The 19303-nt window shown below is 39.0% G+C and overlaps 1 protein-coding gene across 1 annotated transcript in view; it reads left to right on the top strand.

The window, feature by feature from the left end:
• The first annotated feature begins 1167 nt into the window (after positions 1 to 1167).
• PDSS2 (decaprenyl diphosphate synthase subunit 2) overlaps positions 1168 to 19303 on the top strand; it is a 110697-nt gene continuing 92561 nt past the window's right edge. Inside the window, exon 1 of the mRNA XM_056488000.1 lies at positions 1168 to 1583. Within this exon, the coding sequence (XP_056343975.1) occupies positions 1357 to 1583 (227 nt within the window). The 5' untranslated portion in view covers positions 1168 to 1356. The remainder of the gene's footprint in view (positions 1584 to 19303) is intronic.

Here is a 19303-nt window from a genome sequence, read left to right as displayed (position 1 = left end):
AAATGTAACACCCTCATTTTCAACATGAATGTAGTCAATAGGACATTTTTCTCATCAGAACTTTGCCTGACTTATTGAAACAAAGCCTTGAAGATAAAGAAGGAATGGATGTCAATGATTATAAAGACAGTACAGACCATATTCTCTCTGAAGTATCTGTGGGTGTGAGGAAGTCACTTAAATCAAATTTCTGAAGATGGCCAGTGATTTTTTTCTCCTCTGTTAAGTCCGTTCTCTGAAATAGAATATCTATTCTCTGAATTCACAAAAGTTTTGGGGGCAGTACCTACAAAGAGGCATCAGTGATGACTGTGCTCAGAATTAAGGGAAGACTACATGATATACAGTGGACCACACTGTAGAATTGCATGACCCTGAAGTCTTTATTTGGCCACTTCAAAACCAGCTGTCCCTTTTGATGCTCACTGTTTGGTTTTAAGTACCTCCTCAGCTCACAAGGAGGCTGCTCATAAGCCCCTCCGCTGGCTCACAGCACAGCACCATACAACACAGCTACAGTGTAAGGCAGAGCACACAATAAAGAAGGGCTGTTGATGCCATGCCCCAGACAACTCCGGGGAGAGGCAAAAAAGAATGTCCGTACACTGCAATTATAGAAGTACAGGATCATCACGACTGGAAGACACAGTCAAGATCAGAACATCAGCCGTCCGTCCGAGCGTCAGACCAGCACTGCCGCCACTCAACCACATCACCAGCCCCAGATTTAAATGCCTCCCGAACACGTCCATGGTTGGTGGTTCTCCCTGGGCAACCTATTCCAATGCCTGACCACCCTAACAGCGAAAAAAAATGCGGAAATCATGGCTGTGTAGCTAAACACATCAGGCCGAACACTTCAGGTGACATCCTGACCCATGTTCCCTGCTGCTTCATGTAGCGACCCCGGCCGCAGGCAGAACATATCTGGGTGCACTGTGGGGCACCTCCAGCCGGCGGGGAGCCCGGAGCAGGCGCGGGGAGCGTTCCTGCTCCAGCGGGAAGGGAGGCGACCGGCACAGAGCGGCGAAGAGAAGCGGCGCGCTGCCCCTGGCCCGGGCGGTCTGAGGGCGGAGGCCGGGGCACCGCTCGCTGCCCGCGGGCACCGGGACACCCGGCCGCACCGCCGCCTCGCTTTACGGCGCGCCGCGCTTTGCGGCGCCCAACATGGCCGCCCCCAGGGCACAATGAGCCCGCTCCGGCCGCCGCCGCCGGGGGGGACGTGGGGCACGGGCAGGGCAGGCCGGGGCACAGCCGGGGCGCTCCTTCGGCAGCGGGACTCGGCCGCGACCGCTCGGCGCGTGGGGCCCCGCCGGGGCTTGTAGCGGGAAAGCGGAGCGTCCCCGGGGAGGCGGCATGTGGGGCGCCCTGCTGCGGCGCGGGCTCCGCGGCGCCGGCGGGCTCCGGTGGCTCTCCTCGGGCGGCCCGCCCTGGAGCCAGGTGGTGTCGGAGGCCGAGAAGATCGTGGGGTACCCGACGTCCTTCATGAGCCTGCGGTGCCTGCTGAGCGACGAGCTCAGCAACATCGCCATGCAGGTCCGCAAGCTGGTGGGCACCAAGCACCCGCTGCTCGACACCGCCCGGTAAGCGGGGGCGCGGCGGGGCTGCGGCAGCCTCGGGAGCCTTGGCACAGCCCCTGGGAAGGTCTGGGCTTCGTGCCGGAGTGGGGCTGCCCCGGGGGCGGGAGCTTTCGCCTCCGCTCCGGGATCCTCGTTTCCTTGCCGCGACAGGTTGTTCTTCCCTGCGGTTATCCGCTGGCGTTCGGAAGTTGCTTCCGTGTGACGCCACGTGCGGCGCTTCCCCCGTGCTGTGCGGGGGGAAAAAAAAAAAAAAATCCACTGAAAAGTGCGGCTGACTCGCTAACAGTTACGCGTTCTTTTATAATTAAGAGCTATATTGCAAGGAAAACAAGGCAAAAAGCAGAGAGACTACTCAGTTTAAAAGCTCGAAATGACACTACTCGGAACTGTGTTTTGTTACCAAGTGGTTTGGGATATCCAGCTGGGAGCTGCGAGATTTTGTGTGTTGTTGAGAATTTTAGGGTTGCTAAGCTGTTTATCCACTCTTTCATTCTTAAGGCAAACTAATGGAAGTCTTGCATTCCTGCCAATAAGCAGAAATTGGGATTGTTAAGCAGGGTTTTCTTTGACTGTAAAACAAGAACAGATTTGCAGTAGGTTTTTTTTTTTGTTTGTTTGTTTGTTTTATACAATAAAACTCTAGACGTTTACCATAATGAAGGAAAAAATAAAAGTGCAATTTTCCGAAGACTTTTGGTTGTGGATTTGAGCGTTTTGGTTGTGTTTTTTGTTTGGTTTTGGGACTTTTGGTGGTTTTCTTTTGATACATCTGTGTTTCCTCTAAGTGCAGCTATAGCAACATTAATAGAATCTAAGTTTGGTATGCACAGTATTTTTTAACAGGTGTTAGACAAAAATGAGCATTTGTTTAAAGTGGATGTTCAGCTTTTCTTTTAAGGAACGGAAATTGTAGCTCTTTAGTGGTCCTTGGCAAATCTACAGTGTTGTAACGATACAAAAACAAGATTTGTTTTTCAAGCTCTCTATCTCTAAATCTGGCTGTCTTGAGTGAACAAAATGAGTACAGGGGACAAACAGCTTTTTTAAAGAAACATGATTTTCAGGAAGGAGGATTTAGACATTAGCCTTAAGTAGACTTTTCTGGAAGAAACAAATGACATTGTTACCAAAATGGGAAAATTACCTGACTTATTGGTGGAGGGAATTTTGTTGAACTTTTTGTAACTGAAGGTTGTGATATTATGATAAAGAGAAGGGATGTTTTGTCTTTGTAAGGTTAGTTGGTGGAATGGAGGGAGTAGGAGGAGCGAAGCACAATGTGTTTGGGCTCATTAAGTTTGCACTGCAGTCACAGAAGTGTCACAGACACCTGTAGTGCTGAAGTGGAACTTTAGAGTGCCTGTGTGGTAGTTGCTGGTTTGTTTGTGAATTAAATTTAAATGCGGTATTTTGGGGCATGGTTGGAAGTTTTGTGGTGGAGCTGTGATGTAAGGGTTTGTTGGGGTTTTTTTATTATTTTAAGTGGGCTGCTTCAGGCTTAGTTCTGTAAGCCTGTGGCTTGTAGAACACCAGTATAGTCATGCCCAGGCCTAGCAGGATTAAATACATTCATTTTTAAAATTCATATATGTTTCAGAGTACACTACTAAACTGATGTGTTGTGCTGGAAAGAAAAAGTATTTACTCACATAAAACTCAAACCCTGTGCCCTTACTTTGGATCCTCCTACTTGGTTTCACTGGTATTTCCAAGGGCTTTATTGCAGGTGGATTTCCAATGACCTTGACCTTTGTGTTATAAGAAGAGTTAATATCCTGCTGACAGGTTTTAGTGCACCTGCAGTAATGCACAAATTGTACCTCACTCACCTTGTTTCATGGTGTGCTATTGCAATAAGGTGAAATTTGACCATGTTCTTTCTCAATAATCTTGATAATTTATTCCTGAAATTTAAGTATTGTATATTTCAATGTAAATGTGAGTGATTTTGGTTTTGAGTCTGAGATCTATGCCCTGACTTATCATAGCAATTTAGGAAACAGGTCCTGATTTTTCAATACTAGGATTTTTTTCTAATACTTTTGAATCTGTCTCATTACTCATTCTTAAAAAGTAACAAAGGCTTCCTGTTGCATGTTCAGACAAATGTTTTAAAGCATGGCTATCTAAAGCATTTTATTTGGTGATTTTTCTTTTTAATACTTAAATGATTGATGTGTTCTGGAGCTCTAATCTTTGAGACTCTGAGTGAGTAAATGCTATATATATGTGAGAAGTACTCCAACATTTAAGGAGGTTTTTGTACTTGTGGAAACTACTGAAAAAAATGTGCTATAAAATTGATTAGATGCATGTGCTGTTTCTCAAGTTTCTACTCATTTATTTTTGAGGTTATAAATGGTGCCAATCAAATTGATTGCTTGCTGTCAGGTCTAAACAGTTTTCTTTAACTTTTATTGACTGGTGGCATTTTGTCATCAATGGTTTTGTGTCTGCCCTTTCTTCCTGCCTAAAGGCTTTGCCAGCTTTTGAAGTCTTTCTGAGACCATTAGGGGTTTCTTAAAGCAGAGGGTTCTCTACCAAGGGAAGAGAATCATGCTTGTCTGCATGGAATGAGTTCTGAGCTGAGACAGCATAGGACATAATTGCCACACACTGAAAGCCTTTAGTGTAACCAGAGTGTTGATGAGTGTTTATAACATTTTGCCAAGCTTTGGCTCACTAGGCTGTTGCAATGCAATGCCTGTGGCGAGAGCCTTGGAGAAGGCAGCTGAAAGGTATCAGTGCATGTGAGGCAGGACATGTGGAGAAACAGCTGTTGGGCCAGAATATGTTTCTCTGATGATCCCATCCATTTCTTCCTTTTGTTTGGATTCAGCACTGGCAGCTCCTGGGTGTAAGTGCCTGCTGTGTATCAGGACTGCAGCAGGTGTTCTTCTGGGATGATGTGTGACCCTGATACCTCCTACCAAGCTTGTGCCTGGCCAGCAGCTTTAAATCTGGGAGCTATTGCTGATCCTCCTCTTGGGAGGGCAGAGACGGTAACTGAGCTCTACAGTGATGGATTTGGGAGTTCTGTAATCCGTGCTGTAAAGCTGAGTTTATATTTTATTAATTTTTGTTTAATTTCTAAGGTTTTGGTTTCTTAAAAGTCAGCCATGTGAAATGAGCAGCCCCTGTGCTAGCTTTGCCAGACTTGTTAGAAGGAGGGTATAATGTAAGGAAAAGGTTGCACTTCGTTTTAGAAAGGCTAATGTCTAGTGGTTAATGGATCATTGGAAGCTGAGGTATCTGGATTAGATTCACAGCTGTGCTTTTGGCTCTCTGACTAGAGCAAGTCACTTAATTTTTCATACTTGCATTTATTTATCTGTGAAATGAATAATATAGCATCTGTTTTCTGGAGATGTTGTACTTCATTCATTGCAGCCTATATCGATCACTGTGATCTTTCAGTGGAAAATGGTGTATAAGCAATATTAACAAAGAATACTTTAAAGAAATGCTATCATTAAAAAAAAATATTTGCTTCTAATGATACTCTGGAAACAAAATTGCAATCTGACTCCTTCTGGATCTTTCTGTTTGTAGTCCTGTGAGTCACCGTATGGTTTTTCAGAGTTTAAGATTTGCTTTAATGAAGTGTCTTCAGCAGCTACACAAAACTAGCATTTCTTGGGGCTTTTTTCTTCAGGCTTTGCTGGAGTAAAACAAAACTTTTTTAATGCATGATTGAATGACCTCCTTTTCTGTTGAGAAGCAAACAAATCTCCTGTGTTTTCTCTTTCCCGTCTCCTTTCTAGGCTAGCATACACCCTTCTTAGTATAGGAAAGAGTCTGTAATTGGCACAGTGATCTATTTTTCTCAAACACATAGTGTGAATAACATTTTCTTGATTACTTAATCTCCCTTGAGAAGGGTATAGCTTGCTGCAGATTGTAAACAGTAAATGTTATGGCCAATGCATCACTTTTATAATATCACTAAATGAAATGGAACACTTCATACACGTAAAATTATTATGGGATACCATTTAGCTCCAGCCATTCTCTCGTTAGCCTGCAGGAGGAATGATTATATTTTAGTTCTGTCAGAATTGTTTGTTGGTGATAAATGCTTAAGTAGACATGGTTACAGTTTTCCTGGATTATTACAGAAATAAAAAGACTGGCTAGACCAGGTTTTGTTCTGTTGCAGCCTGTTCGGTGTGGATCTCTAAACATTTTAAAGCCCAAGAATGTGATCCAGAGCACTTTCAAGATGACATGCTCTTTGTTTAAAATGTCTGATAACATTGACTTCCTGATAGTTCTGGTTTTTTATCAGCTTGAGATAGCTTAGTTCGGCAACACATCTTGTAACTCCAGGTGTGGCATGCGTCTGCCTTCCCATGCAGGTGACCAATTTCTAGGGTAGACAGACACATTTGTTCCAGCCTGTTGTTTATGGAATTGTTATTGCCAATTTATATTTTGTCTTAACAGAATGTGACCTTAAAATTGTCCTTTTTTATAATTGAAGGTGCTGTGAGTGACTATGGGTAGCTTTTTAGCAACTTGTTTCAAATGTTAATTAATTTTTATTTTCTGAGCCAGAAAAATGATAGTGTCCATTTACTTGACAGTGGCTAATGAGGTACCTTTCTCTGAAAACAGCAGGCAGCTGGACCCTCAAAGTGATAAGCAGAAGGTCTGGCCAAAGTTGAGCTTCTACTACAATCTTTTAAGTTTTACTGAGTTGCTTAATCTATTATGAGCGTGGGGTCATAAAGTCCTTCTCCTGCAATTGCCAGATTAGAAGTTAAAACACATTGGCTTTCACTAAATTTTATTCTATTTTTAGCCTGCTATAGCACTTCATAAAAAAATAATTTTGCAGTAGAGAGATGTGATTTTTATAATTGTGGTCAGAATGCCTGTGAAGTTAGCTATGATATGGCAGCAGTGTTGTTTCCTCTGTTCACTGCAGGAATCTGTTTGACTTTCTGGAAGCAGTGACCACCGCAGCTGGCATTCAGGACACTTCTGCAGAAAGTATTAGTAGTGGTGTTAGAAATACAGGAATATTTTTCCTGCTTGATGTGTTTGATACTATTTGCAAAATGTACTGGTGGTTATAGGAAGTCTGGCTTTGTCCAGGAAGACTGTTTCCCCAAGCATCTTATATAGCGGATGGAAACAGAGGTTTTTTCAGGAGAGCTCCAGCTGATTGAAGCACCAGAGTTAAATTCTTGGTTTGACTTACCCCATCACAAAATCTTTGTCTTTCAAGGAATACTGTCCCCTCTTAGCTAAGTTAGGTTTTGTGAGTATCTCTCAGTCAGTTGTGATAGACTTGAAAACATTCATCATGTTATGTAACTTAGAAATGTTGGTACTCCCTAGGGTTTTCTGTTACCATTCTCACTATCAAATAAACCTTTCTTAGACAACAAAACCAGTTTATTGTGTATTTTGGCTGAATGAACTTGCAAAGAGATATTGTGGTAAAGTTAACCTTGAAAGGTAAAAAGACATGAAAGAATTTAAACCACTGTAGGTTCATATATGGACTGAAACTTCCTTCTGATTACTTCCATATTATTCTTTGTTCCTGTGGCCTTCAGTATGGTTCTCAGTCAGCCATCACATAATACTGTCTCGTACAGTTAAGAGGAAGAGAGAATCTATTTCTGTAGGTCCCACTCTTCCTTTATGCCATAATCAGATAGAATGGGAGGAATAGATATATGCTGTTTATTGTCTTCCAAATTCTGTGTTTCATTTCTCATCCTGCATTGCTTTCAGTAGTGCATGTTATTAATTTTCTCCACTAACTCATATACTTAAATGCTCATATCTATCAGTTGTTGCTGGTCTTTTGAAGAGTTGTCCATAGATGAGAGTTGCATCAATATTTGTACACTTGGGCACTTGGGCTTCAGGTTCACAGTTCATGTTTAAGGGATCTTAACTTGTTTCTTTTTTTTTTTTTTTTTTTTTTTTTAACATTGCACTTTGTTGGGTTTGGCAGTGATAATCTCATTCTGGAAGGTAAAACATATTAGCCAGTCATGTGTGTCTGTTTATCTACCTATCCACATGTACACACCTATTGTATTAGTAAATCCTAGCTCAAGAAGTCAGGGTAGCCATTGTCAGGATCATGGGGTTTCAGCTGTAGCAGTGTTGAGGTCTTGTCTTGTCTTGTCATTCATTCATAGTATTATGTAGAAAAATTTATGTGAAGGATGTTTAATTGTACATTACAACACTTAGTTTTGCTGAATATTTTGCCACCATAAGCAAAGTAGGATTGAATAGGAAATCTGCAGTATGAAGGTGCAAAAGCTAGGCTGCTATTTAAATTCTCTTGCACTTGAATAACTGGTTGTTTTGCAGTGATTCTCATTTAAATATCTAAGTTGAATTCAGGTTTCTGTGCTCGTGAAGAATGTATTATTTTAACATGTAGGGTGGTCTTTGTAAACAAAGTATACTCAGTAGGTGGTGATTCTGTTTGGGATTTTCTTATGGAATTATTTACAGTGAAAACTAAGATGGTGTTGTGATATTGATAATTTCTGGTATTTTGAATAGGGAGTCTGAAGGTTTCAGCAGAATTTCCAGTATTCAGTCTGATTAAATGAAAGACTGTAGAAGTGCTTAAGCTTGAGTTCTCAAGCGTATTACAAAGAAACTGGATATACAATGGCCAGATCCAAGTGCCTGTCAATCTTTAAATGATGTAATATGCCACACCTAGAGAAAACTTTGCTTCACTTTGGGCGTGCAGTAGCCTAAAATGGAGGTAATTTTTAAAGTTCACTTCTGTTCTTTCCTGCTTTCAAAGTACAATTGATTTATAATGCATGTGAATATTGAATACCAAGTTTAATGTACTGGTGAGTGACTGTTAGGTCAATGTTTGCTCAGTGCAGGAAAAGAGTACTGAGTAAGTGGAAATAGTTTCAAAATAATTCCTTCCGTAACACTGAAGGGAGTTGCCAAATATGCCTTTCTATAAAATGAAAATGAGAACCAATGTCAAAGAGTAATCAAAACTAATATTTGGGTTACTGGAGTGGTTTTCACTCAGTGAATCTTCTATTTGGCAATGGTAAGTTAACCTCCTTACCTTACAGGAATAAGGGCTTTTTCTCTCTCTGAGATCTGTGTTTCCTAGCTTAAAAATAGTGTTCTTCCCTGCTGTGCTGCCTGTTTTGTTGATGCAGCCTCCAAGTAGATTTCTCCCCTTGCTTTGGAGGTCCTGGCAATGGCAGAAGGTATCATTAACCATGAGCATTTTCAGGGCTCCTCCAAAAAACATGGGTAACACTGTATCCTCTGCAGCACTTTGTAAATCTATTGAGGAAAATACAAGTTCAGGGAGGACAAATGTAAGCTTGGGAGTTAGATGTTTCCATACTTACACTATTGCTTTGTCCTAGGGGTGGCAGACCACTGTCTTAAATTATTAATATCTTTCCTTTACCCCACATCTGAGTGTCTTAGTTTCCCTCAGGGTAGGCAGACTGTCTGCAGTGCTTGCCCTAAAGGAACTCCTGCTAGAGACAAACCTGACAAACTATAAAGGAACACTGTGAATTTAAAAATCAGATCTATTACAAAAAATAAGTTTAAAATCTGTGGCAGCTGCTTTCCTGCCCTTGAATTGTCCCTGCCAGTTGTCTAACATTGACATTGACGATCACTTTAGCTTGATTTTTTTTTTTCCTTCTCCATTGCTGTATGAAAGAATTTCATTTAAGGAAAGAAAAACTGATCATATAGGAAAACTGTTGAGACTCATTATATATATGAGCTTTTATCAAACACATGCTGTGAACTACCTAGATTTTACTTATAATGATAGATAAGGCTTAGAAATTTGCCTCAATACTTTATTTTACTAAGAAACTCTAGGACCTTTTCAGCCTGCTGGTGGTTCTTCAGGTGAGCCATAGTCATCTTTTCTTCTATCCTCAGCTATTCCTAAAGAAACATCAGGAGCTCCAGCTTTTGCATTCATCTTTCTCATTTCTTATCCACATAAATTACAAGTGATGGTTGTTCTCATTTTCTTTCTTGTTTCCCCAATTCCTTTCTTCAAAAGAGCAGTAGCTGGTTCTATTCTACAGCAGCTCTTCCATTTTGGGGAAAAGTAAAGAAAGTTCTAAAGGTAATCCTCTGTTTCTTAATAAAATGGAAGTTTATATTTTTTTTTACATCTAGTTTTTGTTCCCCTCCTTTTTCCCAGCTTGGGAAGGAAGTCATACACCTTGGCACCCTTGATCCAGGTTTATTTTTCTAGTTAAAAATATGGACAGGCAAATCCTTTAGTCTTTGTCTCCAATTTGTTTCCAAAGGTACTGCCTTTAGAAGTAGATTCCTTTAAGATCAATTGGAAATTTATTTTTTATTATTTTTGGTTAAATGGTACTATAAACGTGAGTTGATTGACTTGATAGCTGCCCCTAAACATGTACAATTAAATAGTGTTATGGAATCTGAACTCTTTAAAAAAAAAATCATTCTTCCTTACAGCTCCCATTATTTCTTTTATAGATCTTCACACTCATGGTGCAAAGTTAATTGCATGACAGCTATCTTTTTCATTAACTGCCTGCTCAGCACTATCCATGAAATAATCATTATCAAAGGGTCAATACATCTATATGTTGTCATTGCTCCTGGAAATAGCTTACCTATTACACATTAAAAAAAATATAGAAAGAAAGATTCTGTGTTTCAGTCATAAAGTAGGACTGTGCTTGTGTAGACCCATCTTGCAAATGCATAGTCCAGATTAAGGCAATTTGAGGGTAAATGGTCCATGCCAACACTCTTTGTGGCTGGTTGTCATATGAATGATTAACCAGTAGTAGAAGCACCATAATTAGCTGATTTGGTAAGATTGCTGTTAATCAGACGTAACAGAAAGTTCAACTTGTTAAGAGCTAAATGAAAATTGTTAGGCCAAATACATAAGCAAAGCCACAAGTGGAAAAGTCACCTCTTTTGCACATTTGAAAAATGACTGTGCTAGCATACACAGTTAGTGGGTGGATTTTTTTTCCCCAAAGATCCATTGTTTTCATGTTAAATTACTGTTGAACTTTGAGATTGAATATGGCAGAACCACTGTGTTTTTCTATTGTTGAAATTAATGTATTTTCATAAGCTAGAAACTAAAGGTTTCTTTGATATATCAGTGGATCTTATGTTCATGCTTGTTATAAAAGGGTAAAGTTTTTACCCCCAGTGCTCTTCCAGTCTCTGATTCCCAAATGCTTTCTGTTCAATGTGGTTTGTGAAGATGAAAGTATACTGTGTGCATATTTTAAAAGGATTTTGGTGGTGTTAATGGTACATTATGAAGTTTATATTTGGTTTTCTCTAGAAGTTGGCTTCTGAATGTGATCTGTCTCGTATTACTGTTTCAGTAATTAAAAATAAATCTACAGGAAAAATAAGTCTTCCCCAAACCATGTTGCCTCATGGAAGTGAAGCTGGAGCATTAATGGGCCCAGAGGTCAATTCATTATCTGTTCTTCATCCCCAGTTGTTAAACCAGAAATACCGTGGAGGATTTATATTCAACGTTTTACTGTCCACTGTAAGAACTTGTCACTTTCTGATTATTAGTAAATTTAGATAGTATGAGAATCATTGACAGGCTCTGAAAGAAATCAGATGTCATCTCTCAGTAGGAGTGATAATGTGAAAAGACCATTTTCAGAAATAAGGCTCAGAAAACTTGAGAAAGCTGGAAGTATGGAGACCTTTAGGGTAATTGTGGGGGAAAGCTGTCCTTCCAATTCACATTTATTCTAGGAATGGAAGGCATTAAAGGAGTTTCTACTATTAGAATTTACAGTATATTTTATGTGTCTTTTGTCCATGATATAACTTCATAAAACTGAAGCAAGTAGCCTTGCCAGTTGGAATGTAGGAAATGAATCCATGTAATGACTATAACGTGTCGTAGCAACCAAGTTTTAAAATAGTCAGATTCCAAAATAATGTTATAAAAATTACATCAGAGGGAAAAAATAGTAGTGTGTTATGTTATAGCAACAGAAACATGGCCTTATTTGTTTGTTTGTGAATCACTTGGGATCACATTTCTGCCTGTGGATTTTTGTGGTGGAACAGGGCTGGAGTTTGTCCTAACACAAAGTGTTTGAGGAAATGTATGAAGTTATACTTTTTTTTTGTCATCCTCATTCCTGTTACAGTTTGAGAGGGCTGAAGTTAATTTTTCCTGGTTTGAATTTATTTTCAAATAAAACACCAACTGAAAATTCACCTTCTTGATTGCTTTTCTACTTTTAAGACAAGAGTTCCCTTGAATCTCTCCAAGTCTTTTACCAGGGCTTCTCAGGGAATGATAAAATTTTAGTAGCCGAAAATCATGAACGAAACCTCAAGAGGTTGGATTTTTTTCCTAATTACTGCAAACATGGCACTGTTGGTGGATACCATCCTGCAGCCCAATGTTCTGCTGCTTGCTAGAGGAACAGTGAGATTTACAGTGGGAGTATGTGCATCCCTTAGCTCTCTGCTTCCTTGCATGTGCATGGTGATCCAAGCCTGGAGGAGCTGCCCTTTGGGATTGAGCCAGGCTTATTCTCTTAAGGAAGCAGCTCACAGTCACAGTGTATGTCCATAACTCTGAATGCAAGTGGTTAGCAGCAGAGTTCTGTGTCAGATTCAAAGCATGGACGCAGAAATGGGATGGCCTGTCTTGCTCTGCCTGCACAGATGTTCTGAAGTTAGCTCCTTTGAATATGTTTTCATTTGAGGGCTTTGATTTCTAATTTTCACAGGTCTTATCCTCAGTCCCCAGTGATCTTTCATATATACCATCTTCCTAATAATAAATTCAGAAAAAAACTTTTTCAGTTAGCTGCTAAGATGTAAATATGCATTGCAACTAGGATAATTGTTCCCTCTCTTTCCTTCTTCTGTTGTAATTACTAGGTGATTTACTTCCTAGAAATATCAAGTCTGGATTAATATATTGTCCTTGGGTGGTACCAGTGCTTTGGATTACCTTGATGTGCATGTAGGTATTAAATATTGAAAGCTGTTTTCGTGTTCTCATATGATGGAGCTCTGTGTAAACAAGTCTTACTGAGCAGTTTGGGAAGCATATACACACTGGTTTGCCTTAGGAAATCTGCCATTTAAGCCTTTGTCCTGACTTTTGATGGCTACAGTAAAAGGAGGGGTAGACAAGGAACCATAACAGTGAGTGTTACTGAGAGGAAGAACCATTGTCCTGACATTATGAAGAAAATCTGTTTAAGCTCATGAATGACTGAAATGCATACCAACTACTGTCACTAATCCTCATGAAACAATTTTCAGTCTTTTTTTTTTTTAACCAAAGGCATTCAAAAGCAAAGGTCTCTGATGTTGCATAGTGCCTTTACTCCCCATATGTTCACTCTGGAAACAAATATAATCCCTTATAAATGTAAGCATTAGGGAAACAAGAAAATACGTTGAAGAAGTTTGAAGACAAATTAGTACTTTAAATCTACATTGAATAGTGTTGGCATGCTATGGAGTGTAATGTAAATGTGAAACCTGTGAAGGTGCTGAAAGTATTTGGGGGAGTGTAGCTGTATGGTTTAAAAAACCCCAAACAACCGAAAATAACTCCATTTCAGGGAGTGATGTTATGCAAGTTTTATCTGTTCTAGAATGTCAAATGTGCATTGTTAAAGACAGGAGATACTCAAACCTTATACAGGTTTAGTCATAACTTTCTTATGAGTAATTTGGAGATATTTTTTACACTTCCATATGAAGAATGGAAACCCCTTTCCTAACTTGTGTCCTAAATAAACATCTCAGAGCTAGCCTAGCTGTAGACAGAGTTAAAGAAAGAGTGAGCTAGATCTCTTTTAGATTTAAATTTCCCTTTTATGATTTGTATGAATTCACAGAATGTTGAATATTTATTTATTTTTGCTACTGAGACACAAAAAGCAGAAGCCTGCAGGCTTGTTATGGCGTGGGTAGCCTATTGTGTTTCCATACCTGATGTAATTTTATTTAAAAATTGAATTTTGCATTAGATTACCTCAAAAACTTCATAATTGGTTGATTTTAAATTCTTCCCCTGTGAATGATGAATTATTCTTTCACAAGAGATCTAAATTATTTTAATTAATTACTTTAGGCTTTAAATCTTTAAATTTTAAATTAAGTTACAGGTGAGTTAAGCTGCTCCCTGGGGAGCTTTTACTATGTTAGCAGTGGAGAGGGATAATATTTGCTGCATAATTCTCTAATAGGCTGTTATATGCTGCTCTGTTGAACAAGTCTGCTGTTTTGCTCTTGATTTCTGGTTTGTGTCCAGCATTTCAGGGATCAACTTGGAGAGTTAGAAGATATCACCAGAAACATATTTTCCGGTCTGCTATGGAAGAGAATGATTAGAACCCGTTTAAAATATCATTGCTTTCTGAAGTTGTTGAGGACCACAGAAATTTAATGTAAAACCAAATGAGGCACTGATAAGTGGATGTGTGAAATTTTGTAGAAAATATACAAAATACAGAGCCAGGTTTATTGGTGTTAATTTCATATCCTGATCTCAGTAGGTATTCCCTTTGCTTAAACTGTTTCTCATGTATGTATATTGCTAGATACAGTTTCAAGAAGGTAACCTAATCGTTGGCTTGTGGGCTGCGGGGATTGAACCAATGCTTATTTTCCTCTTCTCGCATATGATTACTTGTTGAAGATGTGATACATTTAGGTCATATTTGGCACGTGTTTAAACTGAGCCCGGGACTGATTTATGTAAAAGAGGGAATAACAAACCTAAATTGTGTTTTCCCATGTGTGATTGTTGTAGCCAAGCAGCAATTTATTTTGTAGTGTCTTAAGTTACAATAAAGATACATTCACAAAATAAAATAGGGTAAAGAGTTCAGCCATTAAACTTTTTTTTCCCTTTTTTTTTTTTTTTTTTTTTTTTTTTTTAAGTTAGCTTTCATCATTGTGCCTTTAATTGTGTTAATTACTTGAAAGAATTTTTTGAGAGGCTAGTTGAAGAATAAGAGGGAGGAGAAATTGCCTCTAGCAAAGACTTTTTTGTGAGAACATTCTTACAGTATCTTATGGGAGAGATATCACTAAAAGAGTCTCTTTTAAAATCCCCATCTTCATACTTTTTTTTAATATACAAGTATTTTTAGTTTCCTAACAATCTTCCAAAATACCAGATTTCAATGCCTACAGCCAATGGGAAAGAGCAAAATTAACCTGTAATTACATTTTTTATCATATATTTTCATTTTTTATATCTTTTGAAAGTGGGATGCTAAGTTAGATGAGTTCAGTTGTTGAACTTGATGTGCTCTCCCAGCATTCCATGGTTCAAGTGCTGGCTGCTCACATGAGAGGCCCAGGCTGGGTTCTTCATTCTGTCTGTGTGGCTGTTGGCAAGTCTTTTTCCTGGGCAAATTGAGGCACTTGATGTGCACAGCACCACGAAGGGGTATGGACTCAGAGCATGGCAGTAATGTAATGCCCCAGATACCTTTAGAACAGAGCACGTGTCTATGTTCTGCTTCCCAGTCCATGTGTTGTGGAAATCCCCCTGTGGAGCCAAAAACGTCAGTGTCCTAGCCTAGACCTGCTGCTTACCAGGGTGTAGGAGCTGAAATATTAACTGAAAAGGTAATGGAACTTAACCATGGTGTTGTACAACTGATAGGAGCTTAACCGTGATGTTGTATAACTGATAAACTTCAGTTTTGTTGCGGTGTTTTGGATTTTTTTGGTTTGTTTTTTTTTTTTTTTTTTAACATTTTAACTGCTATTGTGAATTCCTTTGTTGAAATACCACTGGCAGTTAACTCAGAAAATGCTTCATTTTTTCACTACACATGATATAAGATTGTTTTGGCTGTCACAAACTCTGTTACTAGGTTATTGGCATAAATGCAGTTTGGAATGTAAAGTAGTGGCAACATTATTTATGGAGACGTTCAAAGTCATAATGCTAAGCAAATGGGAACTTTTTATTGGCATCTTGTGCTATTGAAAAAAAAAGTATTTGTTTATTTCATGTGTAGAGAAAGTTGCATCCAACCTGATTTATTTTTTTTGCTTCATGCACAAGTGGTCCTAACACATTTTCAGACTGAGGCAGAAGGTAATCTCCAGGTAACAATATTCTATGCTATTTTAAGGATGCATGCCCCACTGATGGTTTTTAAAGCACAAAATAATGATGACATACCATGCAGAGGTCTTGCTTGCCTGAGGCAAATAGTCTGAATGCACTAGATGCTGACTTCTGTTTGCTGATGAAAGTGTTGAAAAGGTGCTTGGGTTTTTGGTTTTTTTTAATTTAGTTGGGGTTTTTGGTGGTTTTTTTGGGGTTTTTTTAAGTGATAGTTATCTATTTTGCTATTAATTATATTGCATTCAATTAACAGCTGAAATATATTACATAGAATGAGAAAAAAAGCATAAGGTCCCCTGGGAAAGAAGTTTGATGCTCAATTTTGGCAAAAGTTGATTCAGTTGATTGCTTGATAATGGCAAAAAGAGCACCAGGCAGTTTGGATTAAATGTGCCAAGCCAGGGGCAAGATAGATTTTCAAGCAAAGGAAAAGCCTCCTGACAGATTTCCTAGCAAGTGGGGAATTGGAGTGTTACCACTAAATTATTAGAGAAACAGTTAATGAGGGAGGAAGGAGTCAAGGAGGCTAAGAAAACCACAGATTTCAGAAGGAAAAAGAAGAGGTGTATGTTACAGAAGTCAGATTGAAGAGGAGTCAGGGTGGAGTGTGTGCACACTGAGGGCTCAGCACAGTGAGACTGTTAAAGTCACATGAAACAATTCCAGTTTGTGTCCAGAGTGTTCCAGTGGTTCCAAGAGGTTTTGGCCGTGTAATGCTTTTGAAAGCTAAGAGCCATACATACTCTTTTCATAACTTTAAATTGAAAACAACAGAAAGATGTAGTTCAGTGGACAAGCAGCTCCCCTTATGGACAGCAGTTCATGAACTTCATTTGTCTTGCAGTGCATGTCTGAATTGTGCATACACAGTCTTGACAGCCTTTCTTCAGCATCAGCATGTACCTGTCAAGTAAAGCTGGAAATATTTAGTGTTTTTCATACTAATCTTCAGAGAACATATGATACATAAAGGAATGCAATGTAACTTTTTTTTTAATTCATAAGGAATATGAGCAATATGCTAGAAGAGCTGTAGGGAAAAAGAACCTTTTAATTAAAAATGCAGAAGTCCTGGTAGTGTCTGGATGTGCAAATGATCAAACATTAGCATGTTGCATATATACTTTTATGCAGGAATTGGAAGTATTTTTCTAGTTGGTTGGGACTTAAAAATATTTAATATGTTAGCTTTCTGTTTTGTAGTGAAGTGATTTCAATTTTAGACTCATGATTGTCTGAGGGATTTAATATTTCATCTGAAAGCTCGTATTGGCTCTTGTAACAATTCTTTCACTTAAGACTTTTGGAAAGCTTTTCCTTTGGCAAGGAAAGTTCTTGGTTATAGTGGGCTCTGATAAGTTTTATTTCTTTTTATTTTTGCCTTAGTTATTACATTCTTGCTTATCAATCTTCTGGTTCAAAAGAACTCTGTGGAAGAGGAGAAATGGAAGAGAGCAAGAAAAACACAAAGAAATGTGATTCTTGTGAACAACAAATGAAAGCTCAACTGAAATGGAGGATTATTATGGAAAATGTTTGTGTCAGGTCATTGTGTCTGTTGCTGTGTCAATGACCCATATCGACACTAGAGTTCAGAAATAAACCTTTCTTTTTCTCAGTATAGTATCAAGACCATTCTGTATAGGATTAATATACAAGATATATTTATTATTGCAGTATTGCTGTTGTTTGACTTTTAATTGCCACTTCTGGGAAGAGAATTTAAGGCAGAATAAAAAAAAATCTTTGTATCTACAGGAACATGATTAATACTTTTGTAAGCTTGTTTTTTAATGATTCAGGAGAAACTTGCAGATAAACAGTTTTATTAACTGAAAATCTTTATGGATATACTGCATAGAAAGCATGCAGGAGATATTTTTGTTTTGGTTGGCTCTTAAGTGATGCAGGATGGTTTAAAAAGAGGCTTAAGGCTCATTGTGTTGAGTGCAAGAAGCAGAGTTGGCCAGAGAGGTCTTGGATTGTGGTTTCACAAGCAGCTGAGTTGGTCTGCTGGCCATTGCTGCTGGAAGGAAGAGGTGATGCCCTTTCCTGTCCCTCCTGTGCTTTGGCTACGTATGATGTTGGTCTGACCTTTCTGTGAACTACTATAACTCCCTAATGCAGGAGAAGGGAAAAAACAGGTGTTTCCTTCATTTTGGGGATGTTTTCTGTTTGGTGTATTCACTGATGGAGATGGTTTATTGTGCACTCTCAGCGCATGGTATTTAGGTTCCTTAGCGAGGCTGCCTTGCTCTGGAGAAGTGACTGCTTCCCTTTGTGTTGGCAGATTGTGAGGACACTGGTCTCGCATCTGAAGTAGCAGCTGAGCTTCTAAACTCTGCAGCACCACCTGAGGTTCCTCCAAGCCTCTGCTAGTTTCTCTTTTAGCTGAAATGAAAAAAGCTTAAACAGTTCTCTGTTTCTCTCCTTGATTCCAAAATACGGGTGAACGGCCTTGCATATTGTAGTTGTCCTTTGCTGTTACTACACATCGGTTTGTTTTATGAATGTAATTCCACAAACAGCCAGTGAAGAGAACTTCTAAATAAGGAACTCAGGTTTCTGTCTAGATTTTCTCTGTTCAAGCCCTCACTCAATGATTGAGACAGTAGGGGAGCTCAACTGTTGGCATCTGGCAGAAGCAATCCTTCTCTATCTCATGTAGAGATCAGTGTGAGAAAGGATATGTTTGTCTTTCACTTGTGAGGTGAATAGGTGTCAAGTATGCCTTGAATATTGTAGCAACTGGTTTTGTCTTGGCCATAAAAAGGGGGAGATTACAGATCTCTTTTCTTTTTAAGGATACCCAGGTCACACTCAGTCACCTCTATATGTTTTCTGAAATTTAATTTGCCTTAGGAACTGAATGCATTTCAATGCTCTTTTTTAAGTACCTTGTCTGAAGAATCTCAGATAAGCTGAGATGAGAATGGCTGCCCTCCCAGACAGGATAAGTGGGATGCTTAAAATCTTACAGCTGTTTGTCAGATACTTAACTTTCTGCTCTGAAACTGCTGTACCATCTGTCTAGCTAAAAAAGGTGCACTGAGCAAGAAGAAAAGTATCTTTCCAATTCAGATTAGTCTGCTGCATCCTGTGATATAATCAAGCCACAGATGATTATGAGAACAGTGAATCTTAAATTTTATCAGAATAGCTTCATAGAAAGCATGAAAGATGACATTTGAATGAATTCATCTTCTGGGTATCTCGAAGGAACAACAGGGCACTGTTCTAAGTTTAAAGTCACGTTTCTGTCTGCTATGTGAGTTTGTTACTCAGTCTTATATGTAGATAATAGGCTTTGTTTTCTCTGTTAAATATGCCATTTTACTTCAATTACTGGTGTTATCCATCCATTATTTTATACTATCTATTACAGATGCCTAATATTTTGTGAATAAAGGTTTTTTTTTTGGAAATTCCTGAAGAGAACTTAAGGGTGCAGCAGGAGGACAAGGTAATTTTTACCGATTTGATGTAATCAATATGCTTAAAAGATGAGTTCTAAGGCACACGACCAAGAAGTGAATACAGAGTAAAAGACCTCCGACAAGAAAAATAT

The sequence above is a fragment of the Oenanthe melanoleuca genome, chromosome 3 (assembly GCF_029582105.1).
Source record: "Oenanthe melanoleuca isolate GR-GAL-2019-014 chromosome 3, OMel1.0, whole genome shotgun sequence".
In the NCBI taxonomy this organism is placed as follows: domain Eukaryota; kingdom Metazoa; phylum Chordata; class Aves; order Passeriformes; family Muscicapidae; genus Oenanthe; species Oenanthe melanoleuca.
The sequence above is the reverse complement of the archived record's forward strand: the minus strand, read 5'-3'. Positions and strand labels throughout refer to the sequence as shown.